At 47.4% G+C, this 26,277-nt stretch overlaps 1 protein-coding gene across 1 annotated transcript in view; it reads left to right on the forward strand.

Annotated features, from left to right (window-relative positions):
* Window positions 1-26,277, forward strand: part of NELL1 (neural EGFL like 1) — a 6,602,686-nt gene that overhangs the window by 3,811,265 nt on the left and 2,765,144 nt on the right. The window contains exon 14 of the mRNA XM_069623485.1: window positions 3,265-3,396. Within this exon, the coding sequence (XP_069479586.1) occupies window positions 3,265-3,396 (132 nt within the window). The remainder of the gene's footprint in view (window positions 1-3,264; window positions 3,397-26,277) is intronic.

Consider the following 26,277-nt stretch of genomic DNA (forward strand, 5'->3'; position numbering starts at 1 on the left):
CATGGAGAAGAGTGTCAAAACTCGTGACAAAACTGGCGTGACAGAGCTGGCCATGAACCATGTCTCAGTGAGACCGAGGACATGCAGATCAAGAACTTCGAGGAGTCAGCAGATGTCAGAGGTTTGTTTGACTGCAGAGTGAGATTCAAGAGCAGCAATTTGGAGCAGATTGCCACATTTGAAAGACTTCTGTGGAGGGGTACACGCATGAGGTACGCCTGTGGAGGTGTTAGATGTGACCGTGAGTGGGCTGAGGGGGAAGAAGGAGAAGGCAGAGATGTCAGAGAGGAAGAAGAGGTTGCCAGAGAGTTGGTGAAGGAAGGAGAAGACAGAGCAGCCAGAGAAGCTGAGGCGATTGTAAGAGATGAGACACAAGAGGGTGGCAGAGGAGCCAGAGCAGTGTAGGTAGGAGTAGCAAGAGAATGAAAAAGTTGATAAGATGATGGATTTGTCTATCGAAAAGGAGGAGATTGGGCTGAGGGCTCTGGTCTAAGATGGTGCCATTCAGATAGACATTAATGATGAACTTGGAGGAGTAGAAGAGGGCCAGGAGGACCTCCCACTGAGTGCCACCATTAATGGGAGAGGATGACAACAGGGACTGTATGGGGGTCCACAGGCCTGGAGAGGGAACGACAAATAGGATGTTGGTGAGGGTCTGTCTGAAGGAAGCACTGGTGTAGGTATCAGCGATAGGGAGGACTGGGTTAAAGACTAGGATGTTCCTTTTGAGCTTCTCCTTACCAGACGTAATGAGAGGGATAGGATAGGAGATAGAATATCAGTTAGAGAAGATAGGGGAGACTAAGAGTGCCATGTTGTGGTGTGAAGCGGAGAGCAGGAAGAGGAGGCAGCCCAAGGGGAGGGGTGGCACACACTAGGGGCACACAAAGGGGAAGGGACAAGAGGAGGACGGGTACCGTGAGCACAGAGTACAGTAACACAAATAATCACAGTTAGTGGAGGGTCTAAAGAGAAGGAAACAGTGCAATAATGTATGAAAATACAATAGAGACCACTGAGGAGGGAACAAGAGAGTGAGAAGGGAAATGCAAATACAGTACAAAATACTCAGAACACTAGTAACCCTGGAGGACCTACAGGAGTAAGAAGAGAAAAACAAAAAATGTACAATACAACTGTCACTATACAATAAAGAGTGAAAGGGGACTGTAAATACAGTAAAACATATGCAAAACACTAGTAACCCTGCGGAAACCTAGAGGAGTAAGAAGAGAAATTAAAACAATGCAACAAATAAACAATAATTAGTCACAGCTGGGGAAGGGGGCCTGGAGAGGGAAGGAAAGAGAAGGGTTAAGGACACGGGGGGCATGGGGAAGTAGAGCCCAAATAGTGTGATGGAAGCACACATGGAGATGGGTGGAAAGAGGAAGGGAGACGCAGAGCCTAAATTGCTGGAGGAAGCGCACATGGAGACGGGTAGAGAGGGGAAGGATGTGAAAGGATGGGAGATGCAGAGCCTAAATTGCGGGGGGAAGCACACATGGAGATGGGTAGAGAGGGGAAGGATATGCAAGGCTGGGAGACGTGGAGCCTAAATTGGGTGGGAGTGCACATGGAGATGGATAGTTAGGGAAGGACGCACAACGCAAGGCAATGCAGAGCCTAAATTGCGGAGGGAAAGCACAAATGGAGATGGGTAGAGAGGGGAAGGACATGCACAACCGAGGGAAGCAGAGCTTAAATTGCAGGGGTGAAGCGCATGTGGGGATGGGCAGAGAGGGAAAGGATGCACAAGGATGGGCCATTGCATGGAGTGCAGCAGTGCTACTCTCCCTTTCTGAACCTTCTTACCTTACGGACGCTGATAGATGGAGATAGCATCCGTGTTCGTAATCAACGCTGCTACCCCTTCGCCGTCAAACACATGCATCGCACAACACTGCAGCCTTGTCCTGCGAGGGCTTTGCCACAGAGGGTCAGATCCCTGGTTCATAAAGGCTCAGGAAAATGGAAGATGTGTTGCATGCTACGTGTCGTCTGGCAGTGTCTACTGCGCTCCTGTGTTGGACAACACCATGTCCTTGTCCTGTGAGGGCTTTGCCTCAGAGTGTCCGATCTCATTTCTTAAATGCTCCGAGCGTGGATGTTGCGTTGCATGCTACTTATTGTCGGGCAGCGTCTCCTGCGCACCTACGTCGCACACCACCGTGACCTTGCCGCAGAGGGTCTGATCCTCAGTTCTTAAAGGCTCAGGGGCGTGGAAGTTGTGTTACGTGCTACCTGTCATCAGGCACCGTTTTCTGCCCGCCTGCATCATACAACACTGCGTCCTTCTCCTGCCGCAGAGGGTCCAATCCTCAGTTCTTAAAGGCTCAGGAGCGTGGAAGTTGCATTGTGTCCTACGTGTCGTCAGGCAGCGTCTCCTGCGCACCTGCGTCGCACACCACTGTGGCCTTGTCCTGCAAGGGCTATGCCATTAAAACCTAGAGTTCCATACTTACTTTCAGGGACATTCTGGATGCTTAGGCTTGTCCCATTCAAGGTCCATCTTTTTCCTAAACTCATCCCAAATTAAGTCCAATCCTCACCCAGAGACGGATCCCTGCTCTGATACCCTGCATCTTAGTAGGGTGAGAAGTTAAAAGCAATGTAAAATGATGTTAGCTAAAACATTCCAACCAAATCCATTCTCACTGCATGGAGAGTGGCTTTGGATAATGACAACAAAACGTGTATGTTTTAAAAATCTGTATTTTCTATGAAATAAAAAAGAACAGAAACCCCAAAACTATATCGGCGTGATATTGAATTGTGCACCTGTGTAAACCACTCAATCTTTGCTCGAGTGTTTTTTGTTGAACAGAACTCCTTGATAACTTCCAATGTCCTTCTAATGTACAGTTGTGGTACAGGTGACCTTCTATAATTGGCCTGTTCCTTGTATGCCAGAGGCTCATGATCTAACTTCTTTTTTCTTGTAATCACTTTATTTGTATGGACGAGTGTAGTAGTCATTAGCGAGGAATGACCTTCCTTCTGAAGAACTGGTTCAGATAATACCAGGTATGCCCTACTATGCCAGGCTGATAGATTCCGCTCCTCTTAGGTATACATAATGATGCTTATCTAGCTGTGCATCGCCATTCTGTCCTGACAGTGACACAGTGAGTGGTCTCCTTGACACACACCTAGAGCTGCCCGCTGCGTAGCTCCATTGTGTCTTCCCTGTGTGTTAGTTCGAAGTTGCTTTTCAAACTTCAGATCGGCGGGTCTTTCTTTTATTTTATTTTCGTGTAGAGCATGATGAATGTGGCAGCGGACAGCACAACCGTGATGAGAATGCAGTCTGCACTCACACTGTCAGGGGACATAGCTGCACCTGCAAGCCAGGATATGTGGGAAATGGGACCATCTGTCGGGCTAGGTCTGGTGCTCCAGGAACTTGATAAAAACATTTCTGCAGACAATATTAATAATCCTGACAGACACAGAAGGCAGGTTCCGGTGACTTGCGATGGCTGGCCCTGTCATGAGTTCAGCATCCCATTTATCATCTGACAATTGTAATATGGGCAGAAGAGCGAACAGCAGATTTTAGCCTAACTTCAGATAATGGCAACATTAGTCAAATTCACATTAATCGCATTTTCTTTTCAACTGCAGTATAATATAAACAGTGGTAGGTGGTGCAATTCAAAAGTGCCCAGTGGTGCAATCTAAGAGCAACCTGCATTGGCATTTCATTCACCACCGCCATCTGCAGTATTACTCTACAAAAGAGGGCGTTGCATTTTAAGTTAAGATGGCAAATGTATGGGGCTATTACGGTGTAGTAGAGATGCTCAACTGCTTTTTGTGATTGCACAATCACATCACAGGCATTGCAAGTACACTTCTGATGTGTTTGCACTGCCACATATGGACGGACGACCCACTAGTAAGGCCATCTGCTGTCGGTGTCTGTCAGGGCCTGGAAGCCAGGCCATAGCACACTGCTTGCCTCTCGATCCACCAAGCACATATTGGTCATGAAGGTGCCCTCATCCTAGGTAAGTGTACAATCTCGATGTTAATGCACTCCTCGAGCCCGCTTAACGCTATCACGAGATCTTCACTCCCTCTCCCAGGCCCGTCCCAATGCGTTGAACCCTCTTGGCAGCTCCTTAGGTTGACACTGCTCTGGGACCATCACAGCAAAATCCCTACAACAAAATCACACCATGAGCCCTGTACAACTAGTACCATTTTTTATTTAATGTGCATTTTTATAGCACTCACACAGCCCAGAGGCATCGAGGTGCTGTTACAGGAATATGTCTCTTTGTTGCGCATTTTTAACGCGCTTAATGAATGGAGGTTTTTAAGCACGGACCTGGGGATCGAACCTGTGTTGCTTCGTGTCGTCTTGTTTCCAAGGCAAGCACATTGCCGCTGAGCTATCCTCCCGGGATGCGCTCTGTTGTCCTGCACATGCCCCCTGATGACAACAATCCTGGAAGCACTGTATTATCTCGACCTTGACACCCCTCCTGGAGAGTATCCTCACCCCCAGTTCGCTTCCAGAATGCCTGTGTGGAGCACCACCCCATTTCCATGAGCACCTTACGGTAAGCGTCACCCACCCCTACCATTGACATGTCTGGAGGACATATCCGGATTGCCCAATCTGTGTGCTTATTTCCGTGCCCCTGTCCTTGCCCGCCACCCTAACAACCCCATATCATGGAAATCCTGCCCTCACTCACACCCCATATTGCAGGCTGTCAGCGCCTTCCCCAAAGCCACCCTCATGCGTCCTCAAGCATTCACCACCACACATTGCCTTTTCTCAGTGCCTGACCCCAATTCTTTGCATGCCTTGCACGCTGGTAGTGAGACCTCCACACTCCTACTGCCTACGACTATTAATCTGTACTTCAACTGCACTGTACCCATGATAGAGCCTGACCTACTGCCTACAATTGTTGACCTACATTTTAACCATTTTCTGCCACCTTTAAGTTCTCACCTATTCATGTCACCTTTAAGTTGTCACCCATTCATGTCACCCATGCCAGCACATGTGCCACCCTGTACCCTCCTAGCCCCCCTAAACAGCCTGTGGCCTCAACAATCACTCCCCACCTCTCATTGAGAGCCCTTTAGAGTACTCGCTCTGTCTCACAGCTCCCCAGTGCCCTACCATTCAGATCAACCCCGGATCCTCAAAGCAAACAGTTTGCATCCACACCACACCATCCTCTCATAGAACCAGCCTCTAATTCGGGGACCTGCCTCCCCACAAGAACACCACCCTCCCTAGCATGGATCTCTGCACCTCCATAAGAAGCCCTGATACTCCTTGTACACCTCTGAGCTCAGAACTGCTCGGATGCTGCCAGACTATCAATACTTTACTTCCTCACATGAGCCCTCAACTTCCATCCACCCATCAGCTCCCAACCTAACCCACATTGACTCTCCAGAACTGCAGGCTCGACCCCGCCTCCAAAATACAGGTTGATTACCAGAAGGGCCATGCCTCTCCTGGTCACAGACCCTGCACATCCCCCTACTAAATAAACACCCTTGCCTGCACTGGCACCACTAGGCTACAGCGCCTCCACTCTCGCACATATGCCCACACACAAGCTCCTCACTCTGAGACTAAATTCCCATCCAAAATCACCCCCACCTTATTAACCACCTGCCCCCTGCCGAATCCAGGCCCGAACATCTTGCCTGCACCCTTATCAATGCCTGCTCAATCTGCGCCCACACACCGACATACATGACCTCATACTAGACAAAAATTTGGACCTGCTCACCATCACAGAAACTTGGCTGCACAAAGCAGCTGGCCCCTCTCTATCTCTCTTCCTACCCACTGCGTACTCCATTCTTAGAACAGACAGAGACGCCAGCCCAGGTGGAGTAGTCACCATAATCTGTAAACCTTTTGCTCCCATCAGAGCCTCCACCCTCACACCGCTGCCAGTCTATGAATTCCTACTAGCCAAATTCGAATCTAACCCCAGAACACCATAAACCTCTTACTCCTTTACCGCCAACCCAACTACACCAGCGCCCCTGACACTGACATCCCCCTGCTTATTGCCCCCTCCTAAAACCTAATACCAAATTACTGCTCCTGGGTGAATTCAACCTAGGTTTTAACAGACCCAAGGACCAGAAGTCCAAAGCCCTTACCACATTCTTTTATGATATGAACTTCACACAATCTGTCTCCGCCCCACCCATTCTAAAAGCTGGATCCTCAGCTGGATCTTAAACCTCAACTTACCCATTATGGTCACCTCCTTCAACCCGACTCCCTGGGCTGATCATTCCATGATCTACTTTACCATGACACTTGCATCCACCCCCACCCAAAAAACCGAGGCCCACCTGCCCATCATTGCATGACACACCCGTAAATTGATTAACAAATTACTAGAACCCATCATTCTCGCCTCCCTGGACTCGCAATCCGACAGTGTTAACCCCAAAGCCATTCTTAATGCTTACAATTGTTATCTTCTTAGCACACTTGACCTGCACGCCCCCCTTAAAACCACGACAGGCAAAAATAATATTCATCACAATTGGTTCACAGATGAGCTTATCTCCCTCTCCAAACTCAAACGTGCCCTGGAATATATCTGGAGAAAAAGCCCCTTCCCATCCAACAAAGAGGCATTTAGTGCCTCTGCCAAATCCTACAAAACAGCATTCATCACCACCAAAGCCAGAATATACAATGTCAGGATACATTAAGCCTTCTCTATCACCAGAAGGATTTTCAAAATCATCAAGCAACTGTAAGCCCCTGTCCCGCCCCCTTCCCCCATTGGCCACCTTCCTGAAAGACAAAGCCTGGTGCTCTTCACTACAATCAGTATTGACCAATAAAATACACAACCTTAGAGGAAAAAATAAACTCAAAATAGCTCTGACCCCTCTTGCCCACGGCCATCCCTACCCCTTAATTTCACTTCTCCCCGTCGCACCAGCTGAGGTGCTTACCAATATGCAATTGTTCAAAGGTTCCCATTGCTCAGTCGATATCTGCATGCTCATATCATAAAGATCTTTGCTTTCCCCCTCGCTCCCACCTTTGCCAAATTAATTAAAACATCCTTCAAGGCTCATCAGTGCCCAACTCCACCAAAGAAGCATGGCTCACAACTCTCCTGAAAAAACACTCCCTGGAGCCGTGCCCTCTCCACCAACTAACGTCCTATCACGCCAGTTCCCTTTCTCTGGACCACACTGCCTACACCCAACTGCAAATCCATCTAGAAGCCCATAATCTACTTGCATCTTGCCAATCCAGCTTTAGTACAAGACAAAGCACCAAATCGGCCCTCCTCGACCTCAAGATTGAACTTGATCAAATCTGTGACACAGGAGACCTTGCCATCCTCCTCCTCTTAGACCTTTTGGTGGCTTTTGACCTTGTTGATCACAATATCTAATGTCACTATCCCACCGCCACCTTCAACCTCTCACCGATGTGGCTACCTGGATGAAATCCTTCTTGAGAGATAGATCCTCCAGCATCTTCGCTGGGGCTGAAGCAGCTGACCCCATCCCCATCTCCTGTCTCTCGCCTACACTGTACAATATGTCCACCAATCCCCTCATCTACCATCTGGACAGTCTAAACACCCCATACACAAATTTTGATGATGATACGCAAGTCCTCCTGAACCTCACCGGCAACCATGGATTGAACTCTGAAAATATCAATCAGATCAATAACATCATTCATGCTTGGATGGCTAGCCACCATCTTTGCCTGAATGATTACAAAACAGAGCTTCTCATTATAGGGTCCCACACTGCCTCAAACACCTAGACCGTGTTATTGCTTCCTTCTGCATAGATGGAAACAGCACCCCTATTTTGATGCATGTCAAAACGTTGGGAGTCTATCTTGACACTTGACTAAACATGCACAAACATGCCAAGGCTGTCGCCTCCTCTACATCGTACTCCACCATACTTATAAACCTCTACAGGAAATTCCTCACTCCCAACAACTGCCTCACACTGGCCAGGGCCATTATTGGCAGCAAATTAGACTATTGCAATGCCATCCATGCAGGTACCTCCACCAGAAACATAAACAAACTTCATATTGTCCAAAATAATGTGATCAGGGCAGTCTGGGGCTTGAAATGCTCTGACTATATCTTGCTAGTAAGACACAAAGCACACACAACGAGTTCATAATCCTCTCTATCACTCATCAATGTCTCCACACCACTGCCCCCTCTGACCTCACCCATTGCATTGCCAAGAAACTCCACCCTTTCCTCCTGCGATCCTCCTCTTCCACCTCTCTGATCACCCCGAGAAATACCAGAAAAAGAGCTGAAGGAACCAGCTTCACTGTTATCACCCCCACTCTCTGGAATACTCCCCCTACCCCTGCAGCCAAGACAAACCCTCCTATCTGATCTTCTGGAAACAAGTAAAAACTGCACTACTCAACAAATATGCCTGACTACTATTACTATGCACTGCTTGCAATGAAGATTCACCTCCTTGTCTCCACTTCTGTTTCCACTTTGCTACAAATGCCTGTATCTGTAACTGACTGATCTGTGACTTAATTGTAACCGCGTATTGTCACTACGCTGGCCGTGACCACATTGTAACCCTACTGTCACAATGCATTTACTGTAATGTATTCAGCACTAGCACCGGGAAACCTCTCGGTCTGGGCGCTATCGACAAATAAAATAAATAAACAAATAAATAAATGCACAGGCACCATAATACCACCCTAAATTTGCCCGACCCATTACAGATGAAGAAATCAGAGCACAGGTCTAGCCACAAGTGCCTGCCCTTATAAATACTTGTTTTTACTTTAAACCTGACATTGCTGCTACACATGTACAATTAATAAACCATAGCACCATTACTTGGACATTGGCAGATAGCAAACGGACATAGCAAAAACCTCCTGTTACGAAATGTCACCAGGCCTAGCAAAGTAGTGTATTGTTCTGTATGTCCTCCCCGCCCCCCTTCACTCCCCACTCTCTGTCACGCACTTCACTAGTAGAAATGCCTCTGGCCTAGTGTGCTAGTTATTGTTGTCAGATCATTAGGAATCTTCAAGACTGTATTTCCTCTGCTCCCTTCCTGCCTTGTAGCGCTTTCAAGCCCTTCACTTGTTTATACGTGCTTTACAAATAAACAATTAAAATTACAATTATGCAAAGCACATTATCTTCTGCCAACACATTACACTGATGATAGTGCGGCATCTGTTGTATGTTAACAGTCTTGGCTAAATCTACGTAACTATATTGTAATTTGACAACAACAATACACGGATATAGTGTTCAATTTTCCAAAATGCGAAATGTATGAAAGCACTAGAGTGAAAAGCAGCACGGGTTTCTTAGAGCCCGATTTAGAAAAATGCTATAACATAGGAAAGTCACATTGATTTTTTTTTTTTTTTTTTTTTTAAATCAATGCCCTTAGTGTAGAACAATTGCCATCAGAAGTTGGTCAGATTCATAACGATGGATTGCCAACACCTGTCTTTTTTATGTTCTTAAATATGTTTTTCTACTATGTATTGTTACCGAAGTGTTGTCAATGAAATGTGATTACTGTACGTGTGTTGATTTTTACATTCTATATTTTCAATGTAATGATTTTTAAATTTCACTTCACTTTTTTTTAGCCTTTCATTATCTTCAAGCTAAAACATGGGTGTCCAACTCTTGTCTTTGAATATGAACAGGTGTTCACAATATGCAGCAGATTTTACACCCATGTTGGACCTATGGCTCCCCTGCTGCCCACATTTTATCAGGCAAGGTAACTGCAGCCCAGGTTTAAAAGGGGAGACAATACTGAATTATGTGGAATAACTCCCATTAGATCCCAGTCTCAGCCCAATAGAAATCCTTTCTGACAACACTATGTTCAAAAAGCTGCTAGTAGGCCCAACTTCCTGGCAGGCTGGTCAGGACATTGCTCCCAGAGGAGCCACAGATCGAAACCCAATTTCAGTTAACAGTTCCCGTAGTTTCTCCCAGTTTGGCAGTATATAGATAGATTTCCTGGTCATTCAAGCCCTATGGAGAGAGAAAAAGGGTAGTCACTGTCCTGTTCAAAACACTTAGCCTGTCAATGACACAGTGGTGTACCAGAATGCACGAAAGCCTGAACATCCCTGAAGCAAAAACATACTCAGTAGAACTTGAACATTTCATACAAAGTGATGGCTTACTCTCGATGCATACAAATAAGAGGAGAGACATCTGAACCATCCTTTCCTGCTTACTCTGTTTTTCTGTGTCACATTCACTTTTCACAGTTTATTCCTCACTTGGCTGTGGTGTCTGCTGTGGACCGCCTCAGCCTCTGGGTCTGCTACACACTCTCGTTCACACACATATATGCGGAGACAGGAGGTGGGGTTCAATACATCTTTATTCCTCTACGTATTAACACAAACTGTCCCAACCAACCGTCCGGTGCTCCTCCCCTTCCTGCTGCCCTGTGTCCCTCCCCATGTGACATGAGTAAGTGAGGATGTCACACACTCCGCCGATACTTAACATGAAGTCCTACTTCACTTCATTTCTTTGATGAGCCAGTGAGGCTTCCTTGAAGTTCTTTGGGGCCTTCGGCTTGTCTGCTCTGACTGTCCTGGTCACTCCCAAAGAGGCATTTCAGTGTCAGACTCTTCTCGGTCTCCCTCGTAGGGTGCTTCCCTTTCACTGGAAGAGCCTGGCAAGCTGGGAGTTGCGACGGGTACTATTCCGTGCATTTTTCTGAAATATGATGAGTTTCGTGTTGTGGTCTTCCTGTCACCCTCCGCAGTGATGAGTGATCCTTTTACATTGACAATGGTGAGGGGTTCTTCATTGAAGGTGGCCATGCACTTGCGCCCTTGGGGTTGCCTCACAATGACTATGGGCCTCATTACAAGGCCGGCGGTAAGGGGTTAATGGCACCGGTAAGGATTCAGCCACATTCCGAGGTCCCTTAGCGGGTCCCACTAAGGCCGTCTGGTTTTACCAGCCAGCCCTTAGCGGGAGCCGCTTAGGGACCAGGGAGCTAATAATGGGCCCGCTATTTGCAGGCCCGTTATTAGCTCCTTCCCCATTCCCATTGAGCCCTATGGGTGCTCGAATGGGAATGGGGAATGGTTTTCAGAATGGGGATTTACTGGGTCCTCAGAGTTTGGAAAGACCCGGTAAGTCCTCATTCCAACTACCGGGACACGGACACGACTTTGGAGGCAGCCATGGTGCTAATAGTACCATGGCTACCTCCAAAGTCGTAATGACCCCCTATGTCTCCTGGCTCCAAATCATTTTCCTTGGCTCGCCTTTTTCCATCAGCTGTTCTTTTCATGTCCTCTTTCTTTGGCGCGTCATGCTCTTGCATTTCTTGATCGCCCTTGTATCTGTCTTCTTCTGACGTGATGTGAGGAAGTCGGGTCCTTATGCTTCTCCCAAACATCACTTCTGACGGTGTCTTTCCTGTGGTGCTGTGCAGGGTGGTTCTGTAGTCTCTCATGAGTTGACAGAGTAGTTTTTCTACTAGTTCTCCTGTGAGCCACGCAATTTGAGTGTTACGTTTGATGTTGCAAGTGAATCGTTCTACGGTGCCATTTGCTTGTGGCCATAAAGGTGTTATTTTTCAATGGTGAAATCCCATATATTCTGAGAATGTTTTGAAGTCTTGCCTTGTGAATGGGGGCCCATTGTCTGTTTTTACGACCTTGGGAATGCCATAGGTGGCAAACATTCTGTCCAGAACGGGAATGGCATGGTATGCCGAAGTGGATGGCACAATTTGCATATCGGGGAATCGCGAGTATTCGTCGACCACTACTAGGATGTGTTTGCCTCCTTCAAGTGTCCCAAAGTAGTCCACCACAATTTCCTCCCACGCTCCTTGAGGTAGAGTGGTCATGCACAGAGGTCCTGGTCTGGTGTGCAGGGTTTATAACAGCGCAAGTGGCAGGGGTGTAGGAAACCCATAAAAACTGGGTGGACAGGGGACACCATGGGACTTTGCTTTTTTATTTATTAATTGTGGTTTTGGTGCCCTAACTTCTGTGGTTACATGGTGACTCTAAACTCTTTATATCCTCTGCAGATACACCGGTCTCTAGACTAAGACCACTGGTGGAGTGTTCCTGTCCCCACCAGTAGTTCATATAGGAGAAGCAGGAAGGACAGCAAGCTGGTTGACAGCTGGCAGTGGTTGTGAACAGTGTGTGCTGGGACTTGGAGGTACACATTTGTAGTAGTAAATGTGAAACTACAAATTCTAACATGCCATCTCAAATACCAGGACTGGCTGTGGGCGCTGCCATGCGGCCACTTAATAGCAATGCTCAGCAACTCAGGCAGCAAGGCACATGAAGGGGGCGGGGAGTGCACAGGTTGGCGAGGGTGAGGTTCAATCAGCTTGGGAGAGAGGACACATGGGGCAGATCTGCATTAGCCAGGCGGCACGAAGGGATAGATTCACTGATAAGTGTATATATATTGAGACCAGATGAGTCAGTGCTAACATGCATTTCTATACTGTCCATTACCGGAGACACCCGACTCCAGCTCTATCTTCGCTCTTAACACTACATTTACTTTCAATGTTATAGTCGTATTTTTTAACAACGCAATAGTTTCAGGGTGTTTAAACAGCATGGGTTATTATAACATAACTCAATGGCATTTATTTGAGCAACCTCAGTCCTCAGAAGAATAAACCACCAATTCTATCCCACTCGCAATCAAACCTGTGGCCCACATGATCGATAGATCGTTTATGTCTGTCTCGAACACATCTGCTCTCGGGCTCCCTTCACTGGGGCGAAAACTAAGGGGAAACCAAACCAGCCAAATGAGCCATGACGAGGGCAGGGTCTGTCTTCTGCGCTCCTCGGAGCAGTCTCTGCAGCCACAGGACTGAAATAGCTGTCTCAGCTATCACATCTGTCACGGCAGGAGTAGTCACCCAGCCAAATGTGACTTGCACAGATCCCCTTACCTTCCCAAGAACAGTAAGTTACGTCTGGACCATGACAACGGTAGAACAGCTTTAATTCTTGTGTGGACTTCAAAAAGCATGGGCGAACGTTGCACCAAAAACTGTAGGAGCTGTTTGAAAAGGACAGAGGTGACTTTCAACATGTAGTGGTCGTGGGAACACATCTGCCTCCAATGGGCCTAAACTGATTTACAACTAAAGGTAATGCAGACACCTCCACTCAGCCACTGTATTTTCCTGTTATAATGATTGATTCATTTAATAAAATGAGGGTTCACCCCTCACTGGGTTTCTCAATTCATGAAATGGATTAAGATGCCAGGATTCCTTCCCTGAACTGTTGGCAATGTGCCACGCGGGTTTAAAAATGATGACGTTCCCTCTAATAAATCCTCAGCAACCCATGCCGGTCTGCACTGCTGAGGTCTCTCCACGAGTTGCAGTAGTCAGGGATAGAGGATGTAGGTGGTAGTAAGTTCAGTTCACGCGAAGTGCAGCAGGTTCTGCGCTGAACCATATTTACTCCGATGATTATATTGAAGTTGCGCCACAAAAAGTGAGATGAAAATCCATCATCATTCAAGGAGCATATGATTGAAAGCAGACCCCCGACAACACTTAGGGAAACATCTGCACACCCTCTGGAAGTGGAGCGCACCCTAGGTGCATTCTGCTGGCCACTGAGCAATACATCCTGATTGCCTCCCCCGAGTTGGTGAGCACATAAACTACCTCTCCCAATTACTTCAGCAAGTTACATCGAAGTGCTATAAATAAAACACTTTTCTACGCAAAAATCCCCTTCACTTCTTTATTGAAACCAAGCCTTTTTGTTTGTCATCCTAGCCCTCTAGGCAAACCTATGGGTATTTCTGGCTTAGTGTCGACCTCCTGTGGAAACACTTTTACCCTCTCCTGGGGCCCATGCAGAATTCAGACGCAAAGATCTCTCTGGTGTGTAAGTTCAAATGTCACTAGAAATGTCCCAAAGACAACGTAACCAGAGATGAAACAAACCAGCACCAACATTTCATTTTGTTCCACCCAATGTGATGCCCTCCAGAAATGTGATGCCCTCCAGAAAATGAACTACTCTAACGACTAACAACAGCATGCCTGTTAAATTCCAAATGGAAATATATTCAGAGGGGAAGACAACTGTACTAGCCTTCTTATGTGCCTCCTCCACTGATTCTTTGTCTCGTTTAACAAAATGTGTAACTTTGCAACACACTCCCTTTCAACTCCCCCCACCCTCCGCTCTCACCGCTACCCACTGCCTCAGTGCATGGGGGAGGGGGCACGCATGAGCGAGCAGCCAAGTTCTTGCGTTCCCCGCTCATACAGTCTGAAGTTTGCACGCTGACATCACTGCACAGGCTGCAGACTGTGCAGAGAGACACACATTCTGGGGGGGATAAATGCCATTGTATCCCCCCACTTAATATTGTGGGGGCGATTTGTCCCCCCTGACCGCCATGTCCTACGCCTCGGCAAGTGGGGAAGTTTTTGAGCAGTTCCTCCACTTGGGTGTCGTGGTGAGGGAACTACAGTTTCTGTCTTAACATTCTTTTTGTGGAGACTATTCCTCTGTGTCCCTCATGTGCTAGTTCAAGAACCTTCTGTCTTAGGCTGCAAGGGATTACACGTTTAGTGCCCTTTAGCAGTAGTCCTTCATCTGATATGACAAGCTCTTCTTTTACGGCCAGCAGGCAGGTGATGTTCTGTTTTATGTACTCCCCACTTCTTCTTTTAAGTGCCTCGCTTGTTTCCAGTGGCCCGTCTCCAGGCGCCACAGGATGATCTGCAGTCATTGATCTGCATTGGACTCATGTGCTATCTGGTCTGCGTCGAGGCCCTGTGGTGTGTTTCCTTGGATTATGTATCGGGTGTATTGGTCCTCTATCGACGGTTTCGCCTCATTCTCCTTGCTGGGATGTCTTGACAGGAATTCTGCAGGATTCTGCTCCTTTCCGGGCCTGTGGGCTATGTCAAATGGATAATCCAGCAGCGAGCCCATCTTGCTATTCTTGGTGGTATTTTGGACTGTGGATTTCCATAAATGAACAGTACCACCTGGTGGTCTGTGACAACTGTAAAAGGTTTCCGGTGTAGGAATAAATGAAAATGTTTGCATGCCCAAACCACAGCAAGACCTTCTTTCTCTGCTTTCGAGTATGCTTGTTCTGTCTTCGACCGGCTCCTGCTCGCATACGATACAATGTGCTTGGAATGTACGTCTCTCTCATCTAATTGGGTCAGGATGGCTTTGAGGCCTACTGGACTCGCATCCACATTTAGTTCTGTGTGTTTTCTGGGGTCGAAGTAGGCCATGTTTTTGGGATTAGCTATTCAGTGTTTTATGATTTGGAATGCTTCTTGGCATTTTTCTGACCACCTGAATTCCGTGTTGTTCTTGGTGTGTGCACTGAGGGGTTCACTGACAGATGCGACGTCTTTGATATATCGCATGCAATAGCATGCTAAACCTAGAAAAGACCTGAGGTCGGATGTGGAGCTGGGTGGTTCTGTGTCAGTGAGCGCGATGACCTTCTCGGGGTCAGGTAGCTTCCCCTGAGCAGAGAAGATGAGCCCAAAGAACGGCAGTGTTCTCTTTCAAAATTCACACTTTTCGTTGTTCAGAGTGAGTTGCACTTCCTCTAAAGCCATGCATCCTCGCATGAGTGCGTCGTCATGTTGTTCTTGTGCTTGGCCGAATACCAAAATATTGTCGCTGTAGTTGAGACAATTTGGCACGTGTTTGTCAGATTATGGATCTCTGATTGAAAGATTTCTGCTGCTGATGAGACTCCAAAGCTGAGCCGTTTGTAGCGTTAGAGACCTAAGTGGGTTACAAACATTGTGATGTATCTTGACTGTGGGCTGAACTCTAGCTGATGATACCCTTTATTGAGATCTAGCTCTGAGAAGATTTTAGCTCCGTTTTCGAGGTGCACCATGTCAGTAATGCGTGGCGCTCTGTGACGTTCTCTCATGATGGCCTCATTTGGACGTTGCATGTCCACACATATGTGGATGTCTGAAGAGTCTCTTTTGGGTTCTGGCACTATGGGGGACACCCATGGTGTGGGGCCTGAGCTGGCTCAATGATTAATTCCCTCTGTAATGTTGTGCTACCAGAGTGATGTTGGGGTCTATGTGTAGTTCAATTTGATGGCCTTTCAGTTTTCCTAATCCCTTGAACAGTGTTGTAAAAACTTGTTCAATGTTTGCGGTGGGATCCAGATATTTGTGATATGATATGATAGGTTATTTATAATGTGCTTATTACCAAGAGGTTTCTAAGTGTGGACCCGGGGATCGAACCTGTGTTGCTCCGTGTCATCTTGCTTCCAAGGAGAGCACATTGCCGCTGAGCTATCCTCCCAAGACTGTGTATCATAAGTCTGTAAAGGATGTGAATAAGGCCCATGTCGATTGCCGCCTTGTAGCTCAAGATGCCTCCGCTGTCGGTGGCAGCTTCTAGGATGTGCATGTGTATGTCCTTGGTGTGGTCTTTGTAGATGCACGATGCTGTGAAGAAGCTTTTGCAGGCTAGGGGTGTCTTTGACCTGTAGGGAAATATGAGTGCCCTTGCGGCTGCATCCGTGGGGTATGTGGTATTCTGTTGTATACCTCTTTGCTGATGACATTAACAGTTGCCCCTGTGTCCAACAGAAATTCAGCTTGTGTCTGGTTGACCTGGATGACTAAGATTGGGCTGCGTTCTTTCGCTGTTGGGTTGCCTAATGCATACAAGGGTAGCCCTTCTTTTGTGGTTCTTCCTTGGGTCCTTCACTTCTTCTGGTGTTGTCCTCAGACTGTGACTGTTAGATATCTGATGTATCTTTGGGGTCTCCTCCTGTGCTTGGATGCAGAGGGTTTGCTGTCTCTCCATTCTCCCAAGGTTTTCTCCTTCCGTCTGTCTGGCTGGTCCTCTCTGTATCTGTAGCGCACAGAGTCAATGGGATGCCATGTCATGAGGGACGGACTTGGTTGTCTTTGATCTTTGTCCATCATTTGTCTTCCACTTCTCACAACGCCACGCATCTTGCTGTGGAATATTAGTCAGACTGCCTTGTAATGGTTTTCTCCCCCACACGAGGAACACTGCTGGCCCATGGCAGGGCACTGTCCTTCATGCAGGTTTAGGCTTTCCTGTTTCCCGTGAGTAATTTTGATGTCTTCCGGTCCTTCAACTTGTGAAGCCAGTGCCGCGTCTGAGAGAGCTAGACAAAGGATCTCCTCCAGGCTTTGTGGTTTTAGTAGCAATAGTTTTTTGAGGTCTGCACTCTCACATCCAACTATGATTTGTGAACGTAATGCTTCTTCACTGGAATATTTTTTGAAATCGCAATGTTTCATTTTTAGTTGTAGCCTCATGATGAAAGTGTCCATGGTTTCGCCCTTGGTTTGCTTGGTGGTGTGGAATATGTGTCTCTCATAATCCACATTTGTGTGGGGTGTGAAATAGTCGGTAAGTGTTGTCTTCAAGTTTATGTATTTGTCCTTATCACCTTCAGGGAGCTCATCCACTATGTCGCTTACATTGGCTCCTATTGCGAGTGTCAATAGGCTGTGTTTTTTTTCATCATCGATTGGGCCAACAGCTTTTAGGCACACTTCAAAGTCTCTCAGCCATCGCTTCCACCTTGGTCCTAACGTGCTGGTGTAACTGAGATAAAAGTTGGTGGGTAGTTGAGTCAGCAGGCTGTCTGACATTCTTGGCGGGAGTGAGCGGACAGGTGTTATTTGCTCAGTTAATGATTCATTGTCTGATTTCTTGATGGTCTGAAAGTGTGCGTGGTGTTATGGGGGGGCACAGTTTGTGTCTCACAGAATCAACTGTTCAGGGAAAACATGTGCGTCACCTGTGTGTTACTGCATGGTCCAGGTGATGCCTTGCTATGAGTGTGATCAACTGGGGAGTCAACTCTGTCCTTGATTTATGCCTGTTGCAGCAGGGAGCCTCCTTGCTACCACCCGCTGATGGAGTGAGTGTGTTGTTGAGCAGGAGAAATTGTTTTAGCCACCCGGCTGCTGACGTGACTGGCGGGAGTTCACGCTCTTTTCACCTGTCGCTGCTGGATGGAGTTGCTGAGGGAGTGAGGGTTTTGTCTCCCAGCTCGCTGTCTATTCCAGGCTCTCCTGATGGGGCCCACACAACACAAGTTAATTTGCTGTGTGTGTTGTGTTGGTTTATTAAATAATGGTCGCTCTGGTGTGGGCAGGGCCACAAGTTGCCGTTGGTGGGAGGATTATCCAGCTACTGCCCGGAATGCTGTGCACAGCAGGGAGTCTCCATGCTCCACCCGCTGCTGGTGGATGTCATTTATAGGCGGGATATACACTCTCTTAATGACGCGTTGCAGCAGGTTGCCTCAATGCTCCCACCTGCTGTTGTAGCACGTTTCCATCTGCGGGAGACTTCTCTCAGACCGCCCGAGGTTCCTTCTCGTGGCCTGAATGATGGGGAGCCTTCGAGCTCACGCCGGTTCGATTCACCCCACGCCGTAGGGAAACTTTTACACTGCTCAGGCAGCGATTGTGGCTGTGACCTACTGCACGGCCCATGTGGCGTCTCCTCACGCCTCTGTGAGCCCGGTTGTGCCGATTCGGTTCTGCGTGTTATGTTCGAATAACACACCTCATCGCCAGCGTGGTGTCTGCTGTGGACCGCCTCAGCCTCTGGGTCTTCTACGCACTCTCGTTCACACATTTATACGTGAAGACAGGAAGTGGGGTTCAACACATCTTCTTTCCTCTACGTACTAACAGGAATTGTCCCAACCAACCGTCCTGTGCTCCTCCCCTTCCTAGTGCCCTGTATCCCTCCCCACGTGACATGAGTAAGTGAGGATGCCACATTGGCCAATTGCCTTGGCAGCAACAGAATTACTATTCTAGAGTCTGTCTTGTGTGAGAAATGAAATATAATGCAGGATTGTTAAAGCTAATTAAATATGTAAGGGCTCCTGGTTGGGACTCCATTCTGCCCAGGGGGGCTCTATGATCAATAAACAAATGAACAGGGCCAGTCTTGCCTATTCAATTATCTGTCTGTGTATAAAGACTGTGTTTCCACTAACATAGTGTGTGGAAATTCCTTTGTGGTTGCTTGGGGAATACACTGTACTCAAGAACCAGCCCGCATCACCTCCTGAGAGCTAAGCCTTGATTGCTTGACTACGTTACCAATAATAGAGAATCTTGGCTGGGGTCCTCTGTGCCTCTCCTCTGCCATAAAGAGAGCAGGAGTACAGACACCCCACCTCCAGTCTTTACACTGAGTGCCCTTGGAATGGTGGTTAACACTTAATAATAAATAGCCATAAACATTAAAGATTAAGAGATGGTGAGATTGTCAGATGTTTACACTATCTGACTCATTCAGAGATTGGCAGATTTACCTCCATATTCAGAGCTGGTGTTATTCCTCAATTTGGATTTCCAGAGGACTCTATTAGAGTTTGAGGGAACTACCGCCAGTGGTCATTCTGCTAGCGGCAATTCTGCAATTGTTTGGCAGTAAACTGGATGAAATGCTTTCAGACAAGTGTTGGAGGTTTTTCCTCCACTTTACCTTTGAAGTCAGAATTTGGAAGTGAGGTAAAATTGGCAGTATTTCTGTCACCGTCACGTTTTTACCACACTGCTAAACTTGGAATTTTCCCCTATGTGTTTTGAAGCAGCTTGCTCACAAAGTAGTGTGTTACAAAAATGTACTCTACCCCTCCCCATGTTTCTTCTTTCCTATCATTTTTGGATTCTTTATTTTCTTTCACTTCATAAATTTACTATTTCACAGATAGTTATTCTATTCTAACACAAGCACCCATAAAGGAATTTCCAGACACTATGGCCTCATTACGACCTTGGCGGTATGGGGTTAACGGCACCGGTAGAGCTGCCGGCGCCGATAACCCCATGCTGCCTCATTACGAGGTCCGCTCGTGGGACCTGTTCAGGACGCCTGGTTTTACCAGACGTCCTTAGCGGGTCACGTGAGCGACCCAGCATGCTAACAATGGGCCCGTCATTAACGGGCCCGTTGTTAGCATGCTCCCCATTCCCATTGAGACCCAGGGGGCCTAAATGGGAATGGGGATGTACCAGGACCGGGTTCCCTGAATGGGGAAATACCGGGCCCTCCAAGGTCGGAATGGCCTGGTATTTCCCCATTCAGGGAACTCGGACCCAGACCCGAGTTTGGGTGTATCCATGCCCTCATTAAGGGCATGGCTACCTCCAAACTCATAATGAGGCCCTATGTTAGTGACAGTCTTTATATAATTAAGGTTCAAGGTTATATACACAATCACAATAACTCACTTTGTGCTCCGTTAATCTACAATGGCAAATAGTTTTACAGTTCTACGTCATACCAATTACTAGCAGATTTCATAAAAGTGCATCAACGGTACTTTTGGTCAAATGTCACACAAATCAATTGATAAAGGGAACCAACAATAGACATTGGAAGAAAGCAGTTGGTTAGAACAATTGGCAGAATACTGAGCCCCTACCACCAGGCACAGTCCTGTATGAGGATCCCGTCACCTGGGCAACCTGTAAATAAAGATATATCATACAAGCCCAGTCCATATATTGTTCACAAGAGTTTTATTTCCTTCTAAATTGTTCTACAACCCCAATGTACCTGGAATGACAGAGTTCGACGTCGGGTCTCAACAGATCCTTCTTGAGCGGCTCCCTTTAAGACAGGAGCCACGGATCGTTGAGATCCCACGAGGAAGCAGTTTTGAATCTTGCGGTGCTCATTGAGGATCGATCGAAAATGTCCTGCAAGCTGAGGCATGCGGTGTACCTTGAAGACAAGTGTTTGTTGCTGCAAAGCGTCAATGGAGAACTTTTGGCCAGAAAGGGCATCGAGTCGTCAGAGTCTGGCGATGGCAAACGGGACATGACCACGGCTGGCTTCAGTAGCTTTGTCAGCGTCTCAGGTCTTTGGGTGGAGGGAAACCCACTGGCGGAATCCCCTCGGTCGTGGGTTGCCTTGACTTTCTCCGGCAGGATGAAAGCAGTAAACAAGGTTGAACAAGGGAGTCCTTGGATCAAATGTTCTTAGGCAAAGCGAGCACTGCAGCTCCAGTCGGCGATGGCAGTCGCCAACGGTGGACGGCTGTCTGTTGCTTCTCTTCGTTCTCCTCAGCAGTCCGCTTCTCCGGTCGTCAGCCTTTCATAGGTCTGTCTACCAGGGAGCTTTGGCAAAAATCAGCTGGTGCACATTGGTCCCTCATAGCTCGGGAATAGGTCTCCTAGCCAGGTCCTCTCTTGGACCAGTTCCTTGAAGGCACAGCAGTTTTCAGATTAGAGAAGGACAGCAGCCACAGTTCTTCTTCTTCCAGTGGGCTTCAAAGTTAAGTATCAGTTTCAACTTCAGCTTCTGAACAATTTCTAGCAGTTAGAGGCCCCCACATATAATGTTGATCTACCATTCACACTGCTGTGTCACACTTAGGCAACCAATCACTCAGAAGGGCATACAGGCAGTCAGGCAGCCAATCAGGTGCACGGTGCATTCAGACCATTCTTCTCGATCCAGACACTCACAACACAGAATGTGGATTCGGACAAGCACTCTGCCATTCAGCACTACACACTACATTCATATCAGTTTCGGGCAGGGCTGTCTCAGTCATTGTGTCAAACACCAGATACTAGACACCCATAACACAAAATGCGTATTCGTCACACACTCCATTCATCCGGGTCCCACCCCATGGATGTACCCACAACATAAAGTCAGTGGGAAGGCCCCAGCCAGTCCGGCCTAGACTTCCCCACAATACCATATATGGAACTTCCACCCAACAGCCAGTAAGGGGGAAGGGACTGAGTCAGGTTCTCCTGAGACTTTGGGAAAAGTAAGGTTATAGGTGATCGAAAGCAAGAGACCATCTTGTTTCCTATCAGGAATCCACTGATTCCAATGAAAGGGCCTGGGCATCCCAAAATGGAGGATGCGCAGGGCACCTGTCAATTCAGCACAGAGCTGCCACCAGCCCGTACCCTGCTCTGTGGGCCACACACAGGTGCCCAAAAACATACTCTAGGAGAACAGGGCAGTACTCCCACACATGGGTGCCATAAGGTTCACCAAACCAAATACAGGAAGAGCTGCACCGTCAGGAGTCCCACATGAACTCCTGTGCAGAAAACAAGACAGAACACATGATAAAAAGCAATAAAGGACAAGGATACAGTGCCCTGTCCCTCTAAAACATTTCCAGCATCACACTCTGGCCTTTAACTCGGGCCCAGGATGTTACCACCCATTCCAACCCTTGGAACAGGTGGTTAACGCTATTAGCAACCGCCCCATGGGCTGGGATGTGGCTAATTAAAAGTATTTAATTTCCATGAACGAGTTGCCTCATAGCGTCCTGTTAATTTCAAGAAAAGACTGTACAAAGATGGCCGCCTTTGAATGGGAAGGCAGAGCTCTGGATGGCGCCCCTATTCCTTTTTTTCCTTGGCAGCCATCCAGGGCAGAGCAGAAGGAGTGGCAGCAGCTTCAATGGCAGCACTTGCTTCAATAAGGTAAGTGGGGGGTATAAAATAAAAGTGAACGGAGGGTGGGGGAAGATGGCGGTCGGGTGAACCGGCCATCAGGCAGCTTGGAATGTGGATTGAGATCGCCAGTTTCAGCCGGCATTACCTGCCTCCCGATTGGCTGGTTCCCCACAGCAGGGTGCTAATTATCATTATTTCACTTAATCTTTGTCCAATTGTGCTAAATAGTCAACTCTGGTAAGTATATTTGAGTTTTTTCTATTCATACTTTGAAGTCATGGTGGTGGTTATATCCAAAAGCAAACGTTTACATTGTTAAGTCAGATGGCCTCATTTGCAAGCAAAGTGCTAAGTCCACACTTAGTATTTAACGCCAACAAGAATATTGCAAGGAACAAATGTCCTGAGCTTGGAGATGATTAATGAAATCAAAAGTGCCCAGAAAATTGCAGGACAAAGAACAATTAGTAGTGCTTGTTACGCCCACAACACGCCCCCATGGCTAACACAACACAGTGCATTTGAACAAGCATCAGACCATGGAAAATAAAAATCTAAAATTACTTCAGAGCAATCACTGTTAATTCCACTCTTCTCCGGCGCCCGAACCCCCTAAATTAAGGCAGCTATAAATCCACCCTCATCCCAGTACCCCCACTAATCCGTGCCCCAATCCCCTACCCTTGGGCTGGCATTACCCTTGCTGTTACCCAGCGGTGATAGATGTGTCATGAGGTCACAAATCTGATCAATGTCTATGGTGTGGAGAGGTGCACAGCCGAATCGTTCCACAAGAGGGTGGGTGACCTCATGAGTTGGCCCAAGGACAAGCTAGGCAGCAATGAAGCCTCTGATTATGCTTCTGGAGGTGGATCACCACATGTGGATGAGCTGACTCCATTTGCACAAGTCACCCTTGGTCTCAACAGCAGTGAGCAGGTGGTTGGAGGCATGAACACCTATGCAGCCACATCAGTGACTGCTATATGTGCATGATATAAATGCTTTCCTAAACACATATATGATATGCGATCACTGTACAGTTGGTTGTGGTCCTTCTCACTACAGTAATGCATAGATGTACACTTCCACTGCATGTTGTGGAACCTGGTAGGTCAATTCTTGAAAACATTTTGCGGTTGATATTGATCTTACAGCACACATTACCGTATGCAGTATTCTGTGGATTAATTGTTATATGTGGCAATGGCCTGCAAGACACATGTCATTGTACACAGTCACATTGTCGTGATTGTGGATAGTGCATTGTGAACATTAATTGTGACTCACATGGAATAACAATGTCCAGTGGCTGATGTCAGAGTCATTCATTCACTGGACCTACCAGCCAGTGGACATGGATGAGCATCAATGTCAGTGAGAAGTCACATTACGCTTTGTTCCAGTCAGAAGATGCAGTTATTGGCAAAAAGATTGTTGATGAGTTATGTTTATTCTACATTTGGAATGTCAATTATTAAGGGGTTATGCAGGTGCACACTGGTCCTATCCATGTTGCACTCTCCCAACACAAGGACAAGTTGAATGAGAGCATGGTTAACTACAAATCTGGCCTTGGCCAGTCTGGAGAAGGGGTTGGTGCGGATATTGGTAACACAATTTGCTGCATGCAGGTTTTGTCAGTATCAAAAAGTGTGATACTTCCACATGTTGAAAGTAGGCATTGATATAGTGGTGGAAGGGCTCAGCAATTTAACAAGAAACTCAATCCATCTACTGTTTTACCATACTCTTTCATACATGTGTGTATGCATGGTTGCCTAATCCTCCGATCCATGGCTTGATGCAGGATCTAATGTGCAGAAAGATGATTGCAAAGAGCATTGTATGTTAGTCACCTGTGCCTTCCACAGTTCTGAATACCTAGTTTCAATGCCTGATATATGTGTGGCTGGCCCTATTGTGTCTGTATGCATTACGATATGCATGTTTAGCTGGGTATGTAAGTCTGTGAATATTGTTGTCTGACTTTGTGCAGGTGAGGACGCAGCAATGAGGAGGAGTAGGTGGATGAGGCACAACCATCCACCCGTGCAGTCTGAGGTGCTGTCCCTGGTGAGAATCCCCTTGTGTTGCAGGCCATCATTATCAGGCCTACTGACACGCCTTCAAAAATGCTGCCAAATCTGATGTGGCAGTCATACTGAGGGACATGGTGGAGGGTCTATCACTGCATAGTGTGGATAGCATATAGATCCTTGAGGCTGCTGAATCTGCGGAGGAGAGCCAGGAGACCCTTGACCTGGAAATGTAGAGGCCTGCTTCCATGGTGGATTTTGTGTCTTCAAGTTTGCCTCCTACCATCATGGAGTCAGCAGCAGAGGCTGATGTCCATTGGAGGGTTGTAGACTGCCAGCCTATGACAGTGCACTCACTGCAATGAGCCCGGGCTTTGGCATCCTGGCTTGGTAGGCCGCACACTTGTGGTGGATGTGTGCATGCCAGACACTTGGAGCTGGAGGATCAGTTGCTGCATGCAGGTGCCCAATGTGGTCAGGTCCTGAAAAAGATGGCCAGCGACATTCATCGCCTGCCAGAAAATGTAATCTCCTCCAATGCTGCGCTCACTTCCAAACCATGCCTATTGCGGGAGGAGAGAAGAGAGGAGATGCAGCGCCAGAGCCAGGTGACTAAGGGTTCTACCTATGGGCAATCGTTTTTTGATGTGTATTTGGCCTCAGGGGAGGTCCTGTGAGAAGAGCTGTCCACCTCAAGGCAAACCCTAGGGAAAGAGCTGTTGGCATTAAGGGCAAGCCACTGTCAAGACACATACTCCTTGAGTCAAACTCTGCACATGGAGAGGTTGGCCACAAGCGATTTCCACCTTGCAGACTTAGATTCCTTGGGACAATCTCTCCATGAGGAGATGTTGGCCACAGGGGAATTCCACCATCAAGACATGGATTCCCTGAGTCAATCTCTACATGAGAAGCTGTTGGCCCCAAGGGCTTTCCACCGCCAGGAGATGTCTGCTTTGCGGGAAACTCTCAACATGCAGTTGGAGACATCAAGGGTCACCATGCATGCTGATGATTTACTCACTCGCGAGAGCCATCATCAATACCTTGTTGTAATTGAGGCCCTAATGCATGCATCCCTCTCATGAGTGGCAATAGCCAATGCGGACCAGACTTTGGAGTGGCGTGTTCAGAATGCATCATTCCAGGATCTACCACATGATGGTGGCTCCAACTGAAACATGCAATAGATGCAGGTGGCCATGTCCCAACACACCCCTTCCTCTTCCCACCACTCTTTCTTCCAGGACCCTGGTCCATGAGCCTATGGCGGGAATATGGATTGATTTGCTTTTATTTCGTTTTTTCCCTGTCCAATGTGGACTGCTTTTTTTAGTCCTCATGTACGTGCCATGGTGCTCTTGAGGGCAGTGACTCAACTGCTCATGCTACTGGACAGATTTTTAACCTGGGGGACTGGACAGTGGAGTCAACTGATGTGGTGCAACAGTCTCCCACATACAGGTCAACATTTCATTCAACAATGATGTGTATGAGTGCAGTCTGTCAGAAAGAGACCTTTAGCTGGTCGAAACAAATGTCCAATGTTACTTCACGTATCCTGTCTCATCCAGTGCCCACACTCCCTGAAAGTATACCATGATCACCCTATTTCCACCCAATTCCCCATTCCCTTTGCTGGCCAATGACCCTCATAGCACCAATGTGAAGGCCCAGTGTTAGGTGGAGGCGGTGAGGGATTCACAACAGC

The sequence above is a fragment of the Ambystoma mexicanum genome, chromosome 11 (assembly GCF_040938575.1).
Source record: "Ambystoma mexicanum isolate Mex_15411 chromosome 11, UKY_AmexF1_1, whole genome shotgun sequence".
Lineage (NCBI taxonomy): Eukaryota > Metazoa > Chordata > Amphibia > Caudata > Ambystomatidae > Ambystoma > Ambystoma mexicanum.